The following is an 18,133-nucleotide window of genomic DNA, read 5'->3' as shown; positions in this document are numbered from 1 at the left end:
TGTATATATCTGTGCAACCATGATATGTACTGTACACATTGTAGATTTTCTTTTAAAAGATGTTGTTTAAATTTTCCGCGTATGTGGTTGATGAAATTTTAGATAAATTATTGTTTTTATCATTTTGACTTCAATCTTATTTGTTGTAATTTCGTGAAAAGCTTGTAGTGAGCTATAACACACAGAAAAATTGTAAACACATTTGAGTTCATAAACACTGCCAAAAATTAAGGAGACGTCTACGACAATTGCTACCATGTGAGCCTCACCAATCAATGGATTGGGGTCCCTTTTTAATAGGACGTATTTTCTCAACGACGGAAGAAAAAAGGATTCGGCTCTGCCTAATCTGGGACACGTCCGCTGCATCTGAACAGCATGCACCTAACTGAGCGAGCTATCAGTCCTGCGCGAGATAGTCGGCCATGGCGATGTAGGTAACTAGTGTTTATCCTGAGGAACTTAGGAGGGGGGTACTCAAGTTTCACAAGTCCTTTAGGAATGCTGAGGTGGGCGGTGCAACATGTGGCTGGAGAGTAAAGGGGCAGGGCGGTGACCACCCACAGGGTGAGAGCCTTCTAAATCCACACCTGGGCAGCCCCAGAGTCTGTGGTGGGGTTGGTCCAGTGGGCGAATGCCTGAACCGCTAAGAGCCGGTCTGCCCCAGGCTCTATGTGAAGTATCAAGTAATTACAGTGCATCTCCGGTCTGCCGGTTAGTACACGTGTAGCGTCCTCTCGGCATTGCCATATTTGGCATTCAAGGTGACTGAAGCACACCAAGAACAAGTGTGCTTTAGTTGGTACGATAGCTCAGCCAGTGAAGTGCTCAGGGCTGAATTCTGGCTATGATTGGTTAGGTTGGAGGTTCCAATCCTGGGAAGGTCAACTCAATGGTTCACCTTTCTAACGTCACTAAATGAGGTCCAATATCTGTTGGTTAATAACTGAATATACAAATGTAGTACTTAAAGCACCATATAAATAACAGTGTATAAAGTGACTGACTGGCCCGGGATCACACGTAGTGAGGTTGACTCAGCCACCCTGACGCCAGAATCCACCACTAAAACAAATCCCTTCTGCTCAAGCAGAGAAAAAATGGATTGGCCAAATTGCTACAATTGGCTGCTCATTTCTGAAATTGCTGAGTTTTTTAGCATGATTTATTGAATGTGAGTTAGTATATCATGTTTTACTACCCTAATTTAGGGCCTGAGTTTGTTGTGCCTTTGTCTTAGGATGGAGGACATGGTGGATGCTCTAATGAAGAATTGGCCACTAGTGATGAAGGGACTATGAAAAATTGGCCGCCGCCGCTGGTGGGGGGGACTATGAAGAATTGGTCAGTGGTTGTGGAGTTACTGATAATAAATTGGCCGCCATTGGTCGAGGCTCTGATGAAGGAACCGCCAGTGGTAGACGGCACTGATGGCTGAGCGCACCCGTCATTCTAGTGTCAGTGCCTATCACAATGATCCACAGGAGATGTTCAGGCTGATTTACATTCACAGTCGCCAATCCACAGGCAAATGTGAGAATTGGAGGGAGCATGCACAGCAGACGGTGATGATGAAAAGGCACAATCACCTCTATGCCAAATTAGAAAAAAGTCAACTTCATGCTGATGTTATGGTGTTTTTGGGTTCCGTCATTTCACATTAGGGATTGGAGGTGAACTCTCGCAAAGTTCAAGCGGTAAGAGATTGGCTAATGATTTCCAGCATCACAGAAGTACAAAGCTTACCAGGATCCTCCGTTCTAGCCGTTGGGTGGATGTATTCTGTCTGGCAGTATTTACCTATAATAACTAAACTAAAGAGCCCCTGTTGTTCTTTAATTTAGGTACCCGCTGCACTTCTTGTGGGTTGTTGCTAGGGAGGAGGTCAGTGATCCTGATGTTGAAGGGCCATTGCAGGTAATGAGAGACATCTTAACGAGAGCAGAGTAAGGCCACGTCAAGGGATCTATGGGGCACTCCCCTGCTCGTGTCAATCATGCAGAGCGGGAGAACTGATCTGGCTTCCTACCAAACATATCAATGTGAAAGGTAACAGTAGTTTTGTCCCTGATTTGGTGAACCCATTGAATGTGTGGGTGAAATTTCCTTTACGGCTGAAGGTTCATCCAGCATTCCATTGTGAGTTTGTTGGCACCTTGTAAGGAAGGAACCAGGTTAGGGGACACCCCGTTCTGGTATTCAATGGGGGATATTCAGAGGAATACGGGGCACAGGTCATTTCAGAGGCTAGACAACTACAGCAAAACCTTCAGTGTCGGATGGCTTTAAAAGGCGACGGGCCGAAAAAAGGTAATGGGAAATGCTAGTGATGTTCATGCTCCCCGCGGATAGCCCGATTCCATCACGTCAACACTTTCAAACCAGGCCCTGGAACAGGGCCTTGTGGAGGAGGGGCTGTCAGGTTCTGCCGGTTTCAACTTCTCAGGCATCTTCACAGGCTCCCTACGGTGGTCCATAAAATGGATGGGTGCTTTGCACACAAGTGATTTGGGGTGACTTAGTTAAGGATTTCTCTGTAGGAGATTTCAGGTGATAGTTGGTGTGAATGTGTGAGCTCTTGACTTCCTGAGTTTTACTGTTACTACCCTTAATGAAAATTCTTATTAGGGATCTAGTTTCCTCACAACCCAGGATGCAGGAGAGAATTCCCAGGGTTAGGTGACTTTGCGGCTTTGGGCAGTGAAAAATGTTGACACATGTCTATAGCTGTCTCTAATTTGCATTAACTCTGAGGATCAGGTCCCTGCCTGACATCTCAATATTTTGGTAATCCACTGTGAGCCCCTGGCCCACAAAGAAGAATAGAGGCTGAGAAACCTATTTGGGACAATTCCCCGGGAGAGCTTATAGGTGGGATAAACGTTTGTGTGGGTATTTGGCACAAAAAACATTGATAGATAGGTTCCTGGCTTTCTTGTCGTCTTTCTCTCTGTCGCTCTTCCGATTCCCATTTAAATGCTCACCTATGCCTATTTCCTGTGGGGTCCCGCAGGGCTCTGCACTCTCCCTGTGACTCTTTAATATCTATGTTCAGCCCCTGGCTAGGCTTATCCATTCCCTATGATTTCGTTTTTACACCTATACTGATGGCACTCAACTACTGTTTCGGCTTCACCTTGATGGGCTTCACCTTGACTACAATGGAACAGCAGCCAGTTTGAGATCCTGCCTAGAAGCCGTGGGTAATTGGATGGGCCAAAAGAGGCTGAAACCTAACAGGGATGAAACAGACGTCTTGCTAGTGGGTCCCTCTTCTTCCTCCTCCTTAGGGATTCCTGGTTTTTGGCCCCCTACTTTGGGCCTGATACCTGTTCCAGTTAAGTCAATAAAACATCTTGGCTTTAAGATCTCACTCAGCCGCTTTGTCACTGAACGCCTAGATAAGTTTTACTTTTCAGGTTTTCACAAATTGAAACAGGTGAAGAAAGTTACTCCCTATATCCCTAGTATTTTTCACGCTCCCGTCATCGCTGCCACTATAAATGGCAGCCTTGACTACTGGAATGCCACATTGCTGTCCCAACCCTCCTTCAGGCTTAATTGACTGCAGGTGTTGCAAAACGCTGCATTATGCCGATGGCCAGCAAGTTACATTGGCTCGTCAGGTCCATGTATCCAGTTAAAATCACTGTGTGCGATCCATCCTGCATACCACGGAAACGGCTGTATGTCTCTAAGTAATAAAATGTTACCTTATGCCTCAGTCGCACACTGCACTCGGCATCTGCTGTTATCCTTTCTGTCCCCCGCTATCGCCTAGAACAGCGTGGTGGCAGTGCTTTTTCAGTGTCTGGCCCAAAGCTCTGGAACTTGCATCCAGCCTTTCTTCTGCCCATTCCTGATTTCAATCTACTTAAGGCCCATTTGACAGCTCATCTCTTCGCTTGAATTCCCCCATCTCTAGGTGGTTATCTGTAAGCGCCATGATGCCCTCTGGGTGAGAGCTTCTTGCGCTATACAAATCTCAGACAGAAATCTCAGATAGATAGAATCAGTTTTGGGCTCTGCAGATTGAATCCCGGGTTTTCCCCTGCATGCCCTTTCCACACAGTGTTTACCGAAGAAGTCTACTGAGGCCCGGACCCTTATCAAGCTGCCAGTGTCTGAGCTTGAGTGGAGGCCAGCACGTGCCTGTGAAATGTGTCAGAGCACCATGGAGATCATCTGCAGTGTATGTGCGTGAGACGCTACCCCTCCTCAGTTCAGAGAGTCATGTTTTCTGAGGTAAAATACAGGGTGATCCAGCGCCAAGCAAGCAAAAGCGAATAACAATAGTAACAAGTGATAGTGTCTCTCAGCCACAAAGACCTTAACCAAAAGGTCTAAAAAAAATGAGTATTGCGAGAAGTCTCTGTGGACATGAATGAGGGCTCAGACCCCAAATCAAATGCAAGAGATGCAGAGTTATTTTCTTAAGAATATAGTTAGTACTTAGAGGGTAACAGCAGCACAAGCGTTTTGCTGCATGGCATATTGAGAACCTCAAGAGTCTAAGGGTGTCATTATGAATTTGCCGGTATCCCGCCGGCTATTCTGGTGGGATTCGGGAAAACTGACCTTACTTTTTCCGCCGCTTGAAGATATTGCAGGTGGTGGAGTTGCTGACCATTCCCTGGAATCCTATAGGAATCCATGGAGGGGATTGCAGGAATAATGGTAGTAGTTACTATTACAAATGGCACCAGAATTACCACCGCTGGCTATTCTGGCACCAGTCATACCAGTGTGGAAATTCTGGCATTTATTTGCCAGTAGGGGCCTGATTTACCTCCAACTCTTGGCCACTGGTAAATATGCATTTTGACGGTCCAATAAAATTGCCGGTGCCAGAATTACCAGCAAAACTATAATGACCCCCTAAGACTGTGTTAGGGAATGAACATATGCATTTTGAAGTAGCTCGTTAAGCAAATGAAAACAGAAGAAGAGCGCATCAGTGATGCACACATTGGAACGAGTAAGGCATCATTTCACTTCCAAACAGAGTGAGCACAGTTCCTCCTTAGTCGGCACCCTTCTCGGCACTTCAGCAGAGCAGTCCAAGTACTGTGCTTAAGGTAGTACCTATCTGGGGAGGTAGGTGTTGGTAAGGTGAAAGAAGGAGACAGTAACTAACCTTATTGTCTCCTATCTTGCAGATCTCTGGTCAAGCTGAAGAAAGAGTGTCCACGTTGTTATTGTATCACATCCCCCCTTCCCCGAATGGTGCTGTGAATGCATGTGTGAATAAAACACTGTTGTAGGCAAGACGTTCACAGCAGTCTATGGGGGTCAGCCTTTTCTGTGGCTTTGCCTCGTTGGTTCTAACACTAGAACTGAGACAAACAAGAGCTACACTCATACTTACCAGTCTGTGAAAGTCTGGTTGGGGTGTGTCACAGTAAGGAAGGATTCTTTGTTGAATGGAGGATCCCGGAAGACCCTGTATGCCACGGGACTGCAGACAGAACAGAGAGGACTTCTGGGCTTAGATGTAAGGAGAGCAGCATCAATTTCCATCCGTTCATCAAACGTGTAGACACGGACACCGGAGACCTTTTGATCGATAGCCAGCTTGACAGTGAGAGGCATGTCACAGAAAGTGTCCATTGGGCCCAGGCGAATGGATTCTCCATGCTCAGTGAGGACCTCCAGGTCAGAGAGGGGCTTCGGGAGGTCAGAGGACAGGTAGGTGGTCCAGAGGGTCAGGGCCTCTGGGTATACGGGCATCAGGAAGTTCAGCTCCAGGACGCAGCCATGTGGTTGGGGGCAGTCAACGGTCATGTTCGTATGGTAGAAGTGGAGTTCAGGACTCCAGGCCTGCAGGCTGGGCGTGCATGGTTGGTCGACGTCAGGTGGACCTAGCCAGAGACGGGGAGGTAGAAGAGAATGTCAGAAATAGAAACTTCTGTGGGGGCATTTACCAATATACAGTTTTCATGCTCGAGCCCTCCCTTTAAAGAGCACATATGCACTCTACTTCATCCACAACATGGAAAAACTGGTTTGAAAGGGCAGCTTCCAACCTCCTCCTCGTCCCAGAACTAGCAACACATGCCTTACTAGGGAGATAGTTCCTGCAGTTGAACAATGATCCTCAGGGGAACCTGTTTCCAGCACGGCCACAACATTTCAGAAAAACCTTGTGCAGAAACCTCTCTGCTGACCCAAATAGCATGAAGTAAACGTGCACATATTCGGTGTGGCGCCATGTGTGTTTGTTATGGGGTGAGGTTCAGAACAGTGGGTGCAGCAAACACCATTTTGTTTTGCAGTCTGGTTTTCAAAAGATGTCCTGCTAATAAAATAAACACATCATGGGGTTCTGTCCTGGCTTCAGAGCCATGGACATGTTGTGAAAGGGGGAGACATGAGTCCAAGGCCCGCATTCATGAATTTCCGGACTGTGATTTATTTACTGACTTATACGCGTGTTTCCCCACACACCAGCTGAGAAGCAAAGGTCAGAACTCCAAGGTCAAGGGTAAGTCCCTGCCGTTGTTACATAAGATTCATGGGAAAGGCAACCGACAGGACTGCAGCAGGAGGACTCTACAAGAGCCGGGATCTTACAATGAGATGCACGCACAAGCCCAGGAGCATGCTGGGGCCGTGAACAGATGTTCTCATTAAAGGACGGATTTAATATCAGGAAATAGTAACTATAACTACTGCACGCGCTGTGTCTGTGAGTCCATGGCCTTTCATATTATGCCCAATGTTCTGATAATGCTACCTTCTATCATAAGAAGAGAAATGTTGTAAGGGGAAAGCTGTTACAATGTAACTACTATCATAGGAAGAGACACGCCAGGACTGTGGGTGGATCTTCCATTCAGGGCAATGTACTTGCGATGGTAACAAGTATCACTGGAAAAGGGACACTGGGGCTGTGGGTGGGTCTTCCAATCACAGCATTGTTCTTGCAATGTTAACTGCTATCACTGGAAGAGGCAAGCTGGGACTGTGGGCGAGTCTTCCATTCAGGGCAATGTTCTTGTAATGGTAACTACTATCATAGGAAGAGGCACGCTAGGACTGTGGGTGGATCTTCCATCCAGGGCAATGTTCTTGTAATGGTAACCACTATCATTGGAAGAGACACACTGGGATTGTAGGTGTGTCTTCCAAACAGGTAAATGTCTGGCAATGGTAACTACTATCACTGGAATAGCCATGCTGGACTGTGGGTAAGTCTTCAATTCAGGGCAATGTTTGCATACATGTAACTACTATCAATAGGAAGAGGCATGCTAGGACTGTGGGTGAGTTCCAATCAGGGCAATGTTCTTGTAATGGTAATTGCTATCATAGAAAGAGGCACACTGGGACTGTAGGTGGGTCTTCCAAACAGGACAATGTTCTTGTAATGGTAACTGCTGACACTGGAAGAGGCTTCCATTCAGGACAATATTTTCATAATGGCACTATCATAGGCAGAGGCACGCTAGGACGGTGGGTGGATCTTCCGTTCGGGCATTTTTCTTGCAATGGGAACTACTATGACTGGAAGAGGCACGCTGGGACAGTGGGTGAGTCTTCCAATCAGGGCAATGTTCTTGTAATGGTAGCTACTATCACTGGAAGAGGCACGCTGGGACAGTGGGTGGGTCTTCCAATCAGGGCAATGTTCTTGTAATGGTAGCTACTATCACTGGAAGAGGCACGCTGGGACAGTGGGTGAGTCTTCCAATCAGGGCAATGTTCTTGTAATGGTATCTACTATCACTGGAAGAGGCACGCTAGGGTTTTGGGTGGCTCTTCCAATCAGGGTACTGTTCTTGTAACAGTAACTACTATCATTGGAAGAGGCACTGGAAGAGGCACGCTAGGGTTTTGGGTGGCTCTTCCAATCAGGGTACTGTTCTTGTAACAGTAACTACTATCATTGGAAGAGGCACTCTTTGACTGTGAATGGGCTTTATAAAGCGATTGTCCATATAAAGGAATTGCCATGCAACTAGGGACACGTTGGGACTGTGCCAACATGCCTTCTCTCACTCTGGGAGAGCGGAGATACGTTCTCATCACAGAAAATATTTTTTTAAAGAACAGATCTACTGGGAAGGGAGTGAATTATTATTTGGCTGCCATAGAGGTATAATATTGGAAATACTGCAATAATGAGACACATGTTAGACATTTCTTTCATACTGGGAGAGAGAGGACGAATGACCCAAAAGATTCCTATCAGATGAATATTCTAAAATGAACTGCTTAGGAGGCACAAGTTATATTATTGTTATCGTGCAAGGCAGGACCATAACTGCATTTCTCAAAGCAAATGTTTGGCATATCAGGCGTGTGCTGAATCGTTCTTTGGTTCAGAGGTCAGGGTGCAGATCCTGCCCAATGAGTATGCTGCTTGCCCAGATGTTTGCTGAGTTCGGCACACTTACGTAACCGTGTTAAGCCAGGCAGATGGGAGACGGGGCCTTACCTACAGCTTCTGCTGGTGTCCAGTATCCAGAGGAGTCACAGACTCGCGTGGAGGAGGCATCGTGCGCATATTGCCGGAAGGTTCCGTCCTCCGCGCAGTCTTCACAGGGGGCTCCTGGGATCCTGAAAATGGCACAGAAAAAAACGATTAGGGAGACCATAAAACCACCCCATTCTCTGATGTGGTTCGCATCACAGCACATGTACCACTGTGCCCAGGGCTGGCCTTAGGGCAGGGTCGCCCGGGCAGCTGCCCGAACGCCTTGCCATTAGCCCTGCACCACGCCAGCTCTGGGGAGTCTTTCAAGGTCTCCCCCGAGCTGGCGTGGTGGGACAAGGCGTGGCAGGTGCCCTACTAAAATTAAATGCAATCCCCCGCCCGCATGATTGTGCCAGACACAACCAGGAAGGGTCGAAATAGCATAGGATGTTTTGTTGTATAGCTTGTAATCTAAAAGTGAATGTGCATGGCGTCTTTCACATGGACGCCTTCACAGGCTCACAGCATATTAGTGGCATCACAAGGAACTCTGGTATTGTCCCCTCCTGTGCTTCCTGCTAAAAGCAGGCGTTAAGGAAGGACCCGCAAAGGAAACTCGTAGTAGGGCGATAAGGGTTACCAGTGACCGTTAACCCTTACCGCCCTACTCGGAATGAGGCCCTCTCTCTCAAATGAACTGTAGAAAGAAGCAATAGTAAATAAAACGCTTGCTGTTGTTGAGCCATGGGACCACCCTAGAGGGAACCCGGAGTCACAGTGCAACGTACCCCCCCTGCCTCCCTTCTCATCTCTCCAGACCGAGTTTAATCAAAATGATATCCAGGGTCAGCTGATGATGTGTCAGAGCTTGTGGGGGTTCACTTTCAAAATGATGTATGGGGACCCCCTTTCTTACAGCTGGGAAAACCAGTCCGAACCACGTGAGGTGCACAGATTATAATGATGACAAAATAAAGCAATGGCAGAGTGGGTTAGCAGCTACAGATTATCACAAGACAGGTGTATTGGCCTCGCCGTGGCACAAAATATCTATTTTACAAATATGCTGAAACTCTGAATGTCGACTGAAAAGCTATTAGCCTTTTTTGTCAGAAAAGTTCTAATGTATTTGAAACCAGAGTAAAAAGGCAATGAGGTGATAAGAATGCTGCTGGATACGGCGAGGCACGAGAGAGGTGACGGCATCAGGGCGCCAGCAAAGGCAGCCTGTAACGTGCATGCTGCAAAGCGCAAATGTTTTGTACTTCCGTAAAGTAGTATTTGGCTTTGCAATACGATTGCCAACCCGCAATCGTATTGCAAAGCCAACCCGGTCCCTGGCAGCAACCCGGGTCCCTTGATGCTTGAGGTCCACTTCAACCAAACAAGTTGTGCTCTCGCTAATTTTACCAACTGATACTGAATCAAATAGCTCCTAGCAATCTAGCCCTCCAACGAGCAAGGAAGCCGTGTGCCGCCAGCGTGCTGAAGCTCTGTGCTCCCACAAACATCAAAAACCAGGAGTGTGCAGCCTGTACAGTGGGAAGACCTGTGAGGGGTCTCACCCACATTCTTTTGATGGCGAGGACCTGGGGTTGGGAAAGAAGTAGCAGAAGTGGTCAGTTTGCCATTGGCCAAATGTCTGCTTGAAACTTTGGCTCCTTTTCAAAATCCTAGTGCGACACGTTGACTTCTGAAGACTTCATAGCCCTCGCAGATGGTAGCACTATACCCATGATAGTCATAGACCTAGAAAGCATTAAAAGTTTTGCCAATGCAAAGGGTGGGTTTTCTGCATCGGTGGCTCATCCACCAAGAGGAGGAATATTTAGGGGCCAGGACTGTCAGTATGAGTGGGCAACAGTCCCTTTGTTGCTGGATGCGTTATATCCAGTCCGGTCAATTCACCCGAGGAATTCTCCTTCAACATTTAATAGACAGGTTCCGGCTCTCCATGATGCTGGGATTGTGGCTGTACATTACAAATTACTCCATGCATGTAGAAATAGTGTTTAGAAAACATCCTTTCTACTAAAGACAAACTGAATTTGGCTGTTCTTTAAAAAAAAATACTTTCCTTTATAGTGATGTCCCCTAAAGCTGCTGGCTTCCCCCAATAAACGCCCTTCCCTATACATGGAGTTGCGTGAGTGGATGTCTTGCTCCTTATCTGATTTTCCTTCGTGCGGTCCACAGCTGAATTTTGGGAAGGATTGAGGGATCAAAGAGCAGGACTTTGAGGTCACTTTTCAACAGATGTAGCTAGATCATTGCTGATTATAATTATTTAATTTAAATTTTATGCAAAGTTTTTGTAATGCACTCGGACCAACATAGGGCTGCTTCAGAGTGCGAGGGTTGGTAGCAAGAGTTAGGGGGTGCCCAGAGAAGGGTTGGCGGATGGAAGAGCCATTGGTCGCAAGCCGCCTGCAACAATTATGTCTTCAGGGCCTTATGGCATAAACAGTGAACATGAGTCTGAAGAGAGTTCCAGAGGATGGAGCCTTCCATGTGGGGTGTCTGTGATGCTGGAAATGCATTGGAGGGACAGAGCCTCCCTGTACTTGTCCTGTAGCCATTTTTCATTTGTGTTCTGTATTTTGTTCTGCCCAGGAGTCCATATGGGACTCCTGGCAGTGCAGCCCGTCCTGTTGTTGGTTTGGTGTACAGACACATGGGATACCCTTATGGCACCCATGGGTGGGGGTGCAACCTGTGTGAGGCCCACAGAGCAGGATATGGGCTGTTGGCATCTCCATGCTGAATTTGACAGGTGCTCTGAGTATCCTCCAGTTTGGGATATCTAGGCCCTGCCATTGGAATCAGTTGATTCCTGATAGGAAGCAAGATAGCCCCTGTGGCCTCTTGCTTTCTATTGCTTTCTATTGCCTGTTACCTTGTTTTCCCAAAGTCCTGGGAAGTCCTGACTCTGTCCCTTCCCCCTGACTGGCTGTTGGGTGGAAGTTCCATATATGGTGTTGTTGTGAAGTCCAGGCCAGACTGGCTGGAGCCTTCCCAGTGACTGTATGTTGTGGGTACACCCTGTGGGTGGGACCTGGGTGAATGGAGTGTGTGACCAATATGCCCTTCTTGTTGTGGATGTCTGGTTTCTGGTGTATAACACAATGACTGAGACAGCCCTACCCGAAACTGGTATGAATGCAGTGTGTAGTGTTGAATGGCTGGGTACTTGTCCCAATACAAATTCCTTGTTGTGAGTGTCTGAGAGGGAGGAGTATGGCCTGAATGCACTGTATGCCTGATTGGCTATCTGACTGCATGAATGGCCTTCTGTATGATTGCCTGCTGAGTGTGACCCAGCAGTGTGGATGAGAGACAGAACAGTATATCTGGGGACCACTCACCACTGGAAATTTTTCAGAAGCTGAGTTGACACTTGAAGAGTAACTGGAACTGCTTATCCTCGACACCCAGCTGGAAGAAGAAGAACTGCTGCTGCATTTGCTTCGACCCGATGCGAAAGCTGTCGAGTTAATGAAGGACTGATCCGAGAGAGGACCTAGTTAGGCACCGTCTTCCCGTGCTCCGAGGGACCACCGAGCACCGCTAAACTTTGCCGAAGCTCCCTGGAAGTCAGACCCTCGAACGGCTGCCGACCGGAGACGGGGACCCCCGAGGAGAACAAAGTAAAGCACCCGGACATGGATGCTGTCGAAGTCCATTGCCGTTGACTAGAGTTCAGAGTATCGCTGTTACCACTGAAGGACCATCGAAGCTTTGTTGCCCAGAAGAAGGGACCGCTTGACGCCGTGCCACCAATGACCGGAGCCGCACGCTCCTTTGTCTAAGACTTTTGATTCACAGACACGCTCGTCTGCACCACCGCCCACCTTATCCCACCGGAGAAGGCCAGGCAGTCGACACGCCGAGAAGCATCCGCCGGTGGGTTTCCCACCACCCGAAGACCACAAAGACTTTGACGACTCGACGTGCTTGTCGGGCCTCAGTTCTTCAGAAACTCTTTGCGGTCATGAACTATCAAATGTCGAGGTGCCCCGCACACCTCATCCTCGCGTGGATCGACGCCGTGGTCTCGGCACCATTGAACTTTTCATCGACGCCATCAACGCCAAGTTCACCTTCTTCGACGCCTCTCAACGATCCATGGCTGCCGCTTTAAAGGGAGTCACTCAAGGCTTGTGATATATCTTTAATTTACAGGTTGCCCAGGTGGGGGGATCTGCACACAGAATTGTGCCTAGTTGGTAGGGGTCAATATTCTGCCCATTGTTCTAACCAACTGCTTTCCTCCCATATCTATTGTTGGTTACTTTTATTCCTTGATCTGGGTGACATTTGACCAGAGTATAGTTGATGCACTTTAATGAGATCTGATAATAATTGTGGTACCACTTGTCAGGACTGGCTGGGTTAGTAACAGGAAGAGTTTGTACATAGAATTAACATTGTGCTTGCCCAAGTCAAGATGGAGCGAAAGAAACTTAATCTGATTGGCTAAAGGAACAATGATATGTTTGGTTTGCCTGATTGGTGGAGAGGACAATGGGTTTGATTCTTGGGAGGTGAGCAAGATTCTAAACTGCCTTTCATCCAGAGAAATTCAGTGGCTGGTTGTACATTAGTTAAGCTCCTTAAGTAAGGCCTTTTCAGAGCTCAGAAAATCTACCAAAGAAGTAAGAATATCGTTTGCTGATCCAGTTTGAACAAGAAGTCATCAGGTGGGATTGTTCTTTTAAAGATTTTAAGATTGTCACAGTGAACTTTCAATTTCTTTTATAAGAAAACTTAAAGAGTTAACAAGTTTCAAATTCATTTGAGAAAAGAGACATTTACAGTTAAGGTTATTATAAGGAAAACAAGCATGAAGATAGTGCGTAGGAGTTTAAAGTTAATTAACTGCGTGTAATGTTCTTCAAGACTGTTTAATGTGTGCGCGAGCTCGCAAGTCGTCGTTTACGTGTTTTTGAAAGCGCGCTGGTATTCAGAGCGATAGAGCGCATGCCCAAATGAATTGAGCGAGTGAATTTTAGCGCGTGTACATTTTTAACGTGAAAGATGTTTCATGAGAAAGTGCGTGTTGTTTTGCGATAGAGCGCGTGCCCAAAAGAATTGCGCGAGTGAATTTTAGCGCGTGTACATTTTTTTACGTGAAAGACGTCTCATGAGAAAGCGCGTGTTGGTTTGCGATAGAGCGCGAGTCCATTTTTATGAAGCGCGAGTAGTTTTAAACGCGTGAACTGTTTAACGTGAAATACGTTTAGTTTCTCCACGTGAGTTCGGTAGCGATAGAGCGCAAGTCCATTTTAACCAGCGCGTGTTATTTTTTATCGCGTTTACGTATTTCTTCACGCGCGCAGGTTTTGTAAAGAATCGCATGTGTATTTTAAACGCGAGGACAATTCTTCACGTCTTCTGATTTCACGTGTTTATCGCACATGCTTATTAAGGAAGAAACTATACGTTCTTGTGTAAAAAAGGAAAACAATTCACACGCAGAAGGAAAGCAATATTCCAGGAAGTTAAAGAATATTATTTAATGTAATTTATGCAAATGGAATTCAATACTTCAGAGAAAGACTGCAATTTATGAAAGCATTGAAAACTACATAAGGTTAAAAGAACTTTGAAGCAAGAAGAATATCTAGTTTTGAAAAGGTGTTTGCAAAGGCCATCACTTTAGGATTCTAAAGAGACTTGAGTGGCTTGAACTATATGCACAACACAAGATATATTTACAAGATATTCCACACAGATTACTAGCCTCTAAGTCTTTTACTGAGGTTTAAGAGGTAAAGAGTTTAGAGTTTATTTAGAATATTTTTAGAAAAGAAGTTTTTCTTATCATATAAGTAACCAGGTGTATTTGTTTACCACAGATACCAGAGCGTACCAGACGGTTGCAGGGCTGCAGTGTCTCGGTTGTTATTTTCTCCAAATTCCCCTTTCCCTTTCTTGGGGTTTTCAGCTCAGCTTATATTTAAGGGTTGAGAGGTGAACTCCTGGTGAGGGTCTGTGGGGCCAGCATCAGCTCCTGTGGAATTCAGTCAAGCTGGACCCTGACACCTCTTTAGAACTGTATATATTTGCCATTGTGGATTTTCTGAGCACAAAGTGAGTTATTGTGATATTGTACCTAACCTTGAATATTAATTATATAAAGACTGTGTTTTAACTAATACAGTGTGTGGACATTCCTTTGTGGGGGCTTGGGGACTACACTGTACTTAAGAACCAGCCTGCATCACCTCCTGAGAAGCTAGGCCTTGATTGCTCGACCAGCGCTACTCTGTAGAGAATCTTGGCTTGGGTCCTCTGTGCCTCTCCTCTGCCATATAGAGAGCAGGAGTACAGACACCCCCCTCCAGTCTTTACAGTGTCCTACCAAGAAGGCTCATGCATCTGGATTGGCCTGGAGGCCAGAATGATTTTAGAGGTTACACATAAGCATCTGGCTGCAGATATTGAGGGATCACTTTGCTGGTGTATTCTGACGTGGCCTCCGTAAGATATGTGGGTGAGGTGTAGGAGCTTGAAAAGATCAAGGCCCTAGTTCATGGAACGCTTAGCACGGTGCAAAGTGACTTTCCACTGCCAGCAAGCATGCTGAACGTGGCCTAATTCACAGAGTGGTGCAAAGTGTATTTTTGCAGAGCAGTGTCACTTTGCACTGCAAAAGTACTCTGCAACACGCGAAAGGTTCCATGAATTAGGCTCTAAGTGCTTTAAAGAAGCCCATGGGGGGAGGGTGTAATCTGGAGATGTACCTTTTTTCTGACAGCGACAGGGCCTTCCCCAGAGTTTGGGTGATTCAAAAGGCATATTACTCTACAACACAAGATTTATGTTTGGAATCCAATCCAGAATAGCAAACTCTCATGCATCCAGAATGCCATGTGTTTCATGCCCTCAGCAGGAGTCTGGTGGTTTGTCGGTCCCTTTTGCAGGATATTTTATAGGATGGGCCATTCATATCTAGCATCGCCTTTGATATCTGCTGAAGTGCCCTGCATCTTCCAAGGTCAGGGAACAGGTGTAGTCTCCAGCCCTCATTCCTTACAAGGGCAATTCACCTCCCTGAGGGTGCTCTTTTTGGGGCTAGCCTCTGTAATGTTTCCAAAACAGTACCATCTCCTTTCTGCCGCTGCCCACCTCCTACCGGGAGAAGTTTGATTGCTCCTCATAGTTTTGATAAATAATAATTCTTCGCCATATCCCAGCGACTCAAGCAGAAAAGACCCCATGATAACCTTTAGGTAATTTCCTTTGAGAGGTAATCATACCTCTAGGGCCTCATTACGACCATGGCGGTACGGGGCAAACGGCCCCGTAAAAGGTGCCGGCGCCGTTTACCCCGTACCGCCTCATTACGAGGTCCCCTCGCGGGACCCAGGAAGCAACACCTGGTCAAACCAGGCATGCTTACCCGGTCCCGCGAGAGGAAGAGGGAGCAAACAAAGGGCCAACTCGTAATGGCCCGTTGTTTGCTCCCTCTCCCATTCCTATTCAGCCCCATGGGGCTGAGATGGGAATGGGGAAGGACCGGGTCTGGGTCCTTGGAGGGAGGAATTACCGGGCCTTCCGAACTGGGAATGGCCCGGTTAATCCTCATTCTGAGGACCCGGACTCGGACCCGGACCCGGACCCGGACATGATTTCGGCGCCAATAGCGGCATGGCTACCGCCTAACTCGTAATGAGGGCCCTAGTCTCAGATTAGCTTTTTTCAGTTTCTTTTTCATTGCTTGTTTACCCTCATGATAGGGCCTGGTGCTCAATGTTGCCATTCCTTCTTCTTTGGTTACACTTTAGTAAGCTCATCACATCCACTACCATTGGAGCAGACGACATGCCTTGGTTGTTGCCCCCTTGTATCTGAGCCTTTTGGTTTCAACTGCATCATATATGTTTGCAATGAAGGGCACTCAGGGAAGCCTACACTGCCCGTTTCTCATTTGCGTAGCTGACCAATCATTGCACTTTAAACTGAACGCCACATTATGCTTTTCAATCAATCAAAGTTTATTTTGGATCATTACATCCATGAAACCATCCCATTAAGACATTTCATAAAATCAAAAAGTGCATCCATAAAACATAACATCACACACAGAAGAGTAAAATAAGTTACATTACAGCCTCGACATACAGCCGAGCCCTCATTTTACAAACAAGGAATGTTTCTTCATTTGCGTCATCCCAACACCCTCTCTAGCTGACATTAGCACAACTCGCTTCCGCCATGCTCTCTGTAAGAAGCTGGCAAGGCCAAATAGTACCACAGACCTTGTTGAAGTAAACACAAACAGTAGTGCCGCTTGGCATGACCTGCCCTGACTCTCTCGTAGTATTGTAAGTAAACATTTTGCCTGAAGATCCTTGGATAAAGTTTGCAGCCCACCATGCATACATCTACAATTTGGGTCGCCCCTTCGATTAGAGTTCCAGAACTGGGTGAGTGACTCCACAGGGAGTGCGTTCAGTCTGGCTTTCGTCAAAAGTACTCTATGCAACAGAGTGATCACCAAGCACGGATATTCAGGCAACCCGTTTCGAGGGGCTAACGGTAAATAAGCCCCGACCTGGGTCTTCAAGAGCATTTCGTCTTCCCTTAAGGACGCCAGAAATTGCATAGCCCGATCTTTAACCAGCGACTTAGGGAGACCTGTCAATTTTCCAGGGTCATAAAAGTAGGTAGACAGTGAAAGCTTATGTAGCAATTACCTTATGTGAGCTAACCAGCCAACTTTACAATGACCATTTTGGGTGATTAAATTCATAATTATGCCTTTCGTTCGGGGGCTGTGCGTACCTGCCCAAAGTGACATTAGGTCACACATTATATAGATTACACACTGGTGATATGGTTAATTGTATCAAGGAATGTGGAATTCAGGGAAATGTTCTAGGACAGAATGTAAATATCCTTCCTTTGGCGCGATTTGCACAGCGTTTCTCTGCATAGAATTGGATGAAGGAATGGAGAATTAAGAGCATTTCCGTAGGATATCATTGGCACAATTCCTTTTTTGTGTGATTTGTACAGCATGTATCTGAATATCTCTAATAGATATGGTACAATAGTGTGAAATTAAAAGAATAATAGCTGCAGATTCTTAAGAGTGCCCTTCTTCTAGACGGTAACCCTAAGAGAAATTCCCGGTCATTCATGTTTGTTCATCCATAAGTTGACATTTTGCATTTTTTGCACAGTAGTTAGGCATTGACGCGTTTGGTGTTAGAGACTCTCACGACATGTTGTGCACTGTGTTTCTAATGACATGGCACTACCATCACTTTAAGATATGTTTGTGAATGTATTATATCTCATTTCAATTTTTAAGTTTCCAAAAATATAGATACATGCAATAAATCGATGAAAATGATAGTTGAATTAAGTGAAAATTGTATGTCTTTTCAAGAAAAGTTGTTTTGCTGATTTACTCGCACATAGACCGTAAAGAGATTGCCGGCAAGAACAGCACATTCAGTGATTTAGGGAAGAATATCCCAACTCCTTTGCAAACATGTATTTGTGTTAGGAACCTCCATTGTTATGTTTGGTCTTCACCCCAGTTCTAAATAATAGGGGCTTCCATTCTGTTACCCTGGCCAAAGTGAGGCCCAGAGAGAAATGGGTCTCACAGAAATGGAATCTGCCAGGTAAGTCATGGCAGTTTCAAGATGCATGGAGTACACAGGTGCTCAAGGGGGAATCCATACGCAGCCTCCTTAG

The 18,133-nt window shown here is 46.3% G+C and overlaps 1 protein-coding gene across 1 annotated transcript in view; it reads right to left on the bottom strand.

Moving 5' to 3' along the window:
* PAPPA2 (pappalysin 2) overlaps positions 1 to 18,133 on the bottom strand; it is a 1,097,660-nt gene that overhangs the window by 450,069 nt on the left and 629,458 nt on the right. Inside the window, exons 6-7 of the mRNA XM_069641146.1 lie at positions 8,441 to 8,562; positions 5,369 to 5,861 (exon numbers count right to left, since the gene is read on the bottom strand). Of these exons, the coding sequence (XP_069497247.1) occupies positions 5,369 to 5,861; positions 8,441 to 8,562 (615 nt within the window). The remainder of the gene's footprint in view (positions 1 to 5,368; positions 5,862 to 8,440; positions 8,563 to 18,133) is intronic.

Source organism: Ambystoma mexicanum, chromosome 1q (assembly GCF_040938575.1).
Source record: "Ambystoma mexicanum isolate Mex_15411 chromosome 1q, UKY_AmexF1_1, whole genome shotgun sequence".
NCBI classification, from domain to species: domain Eukaryota; kingdom Metazoa; phylum Chordata; class Amphibia; order Caudata; family Ambystomatidae; genus Ambystoma; species Ambystoma mexicanum.
This window is presented reverse-complemented; position numbering and strand designations above follow the sequence as displayed.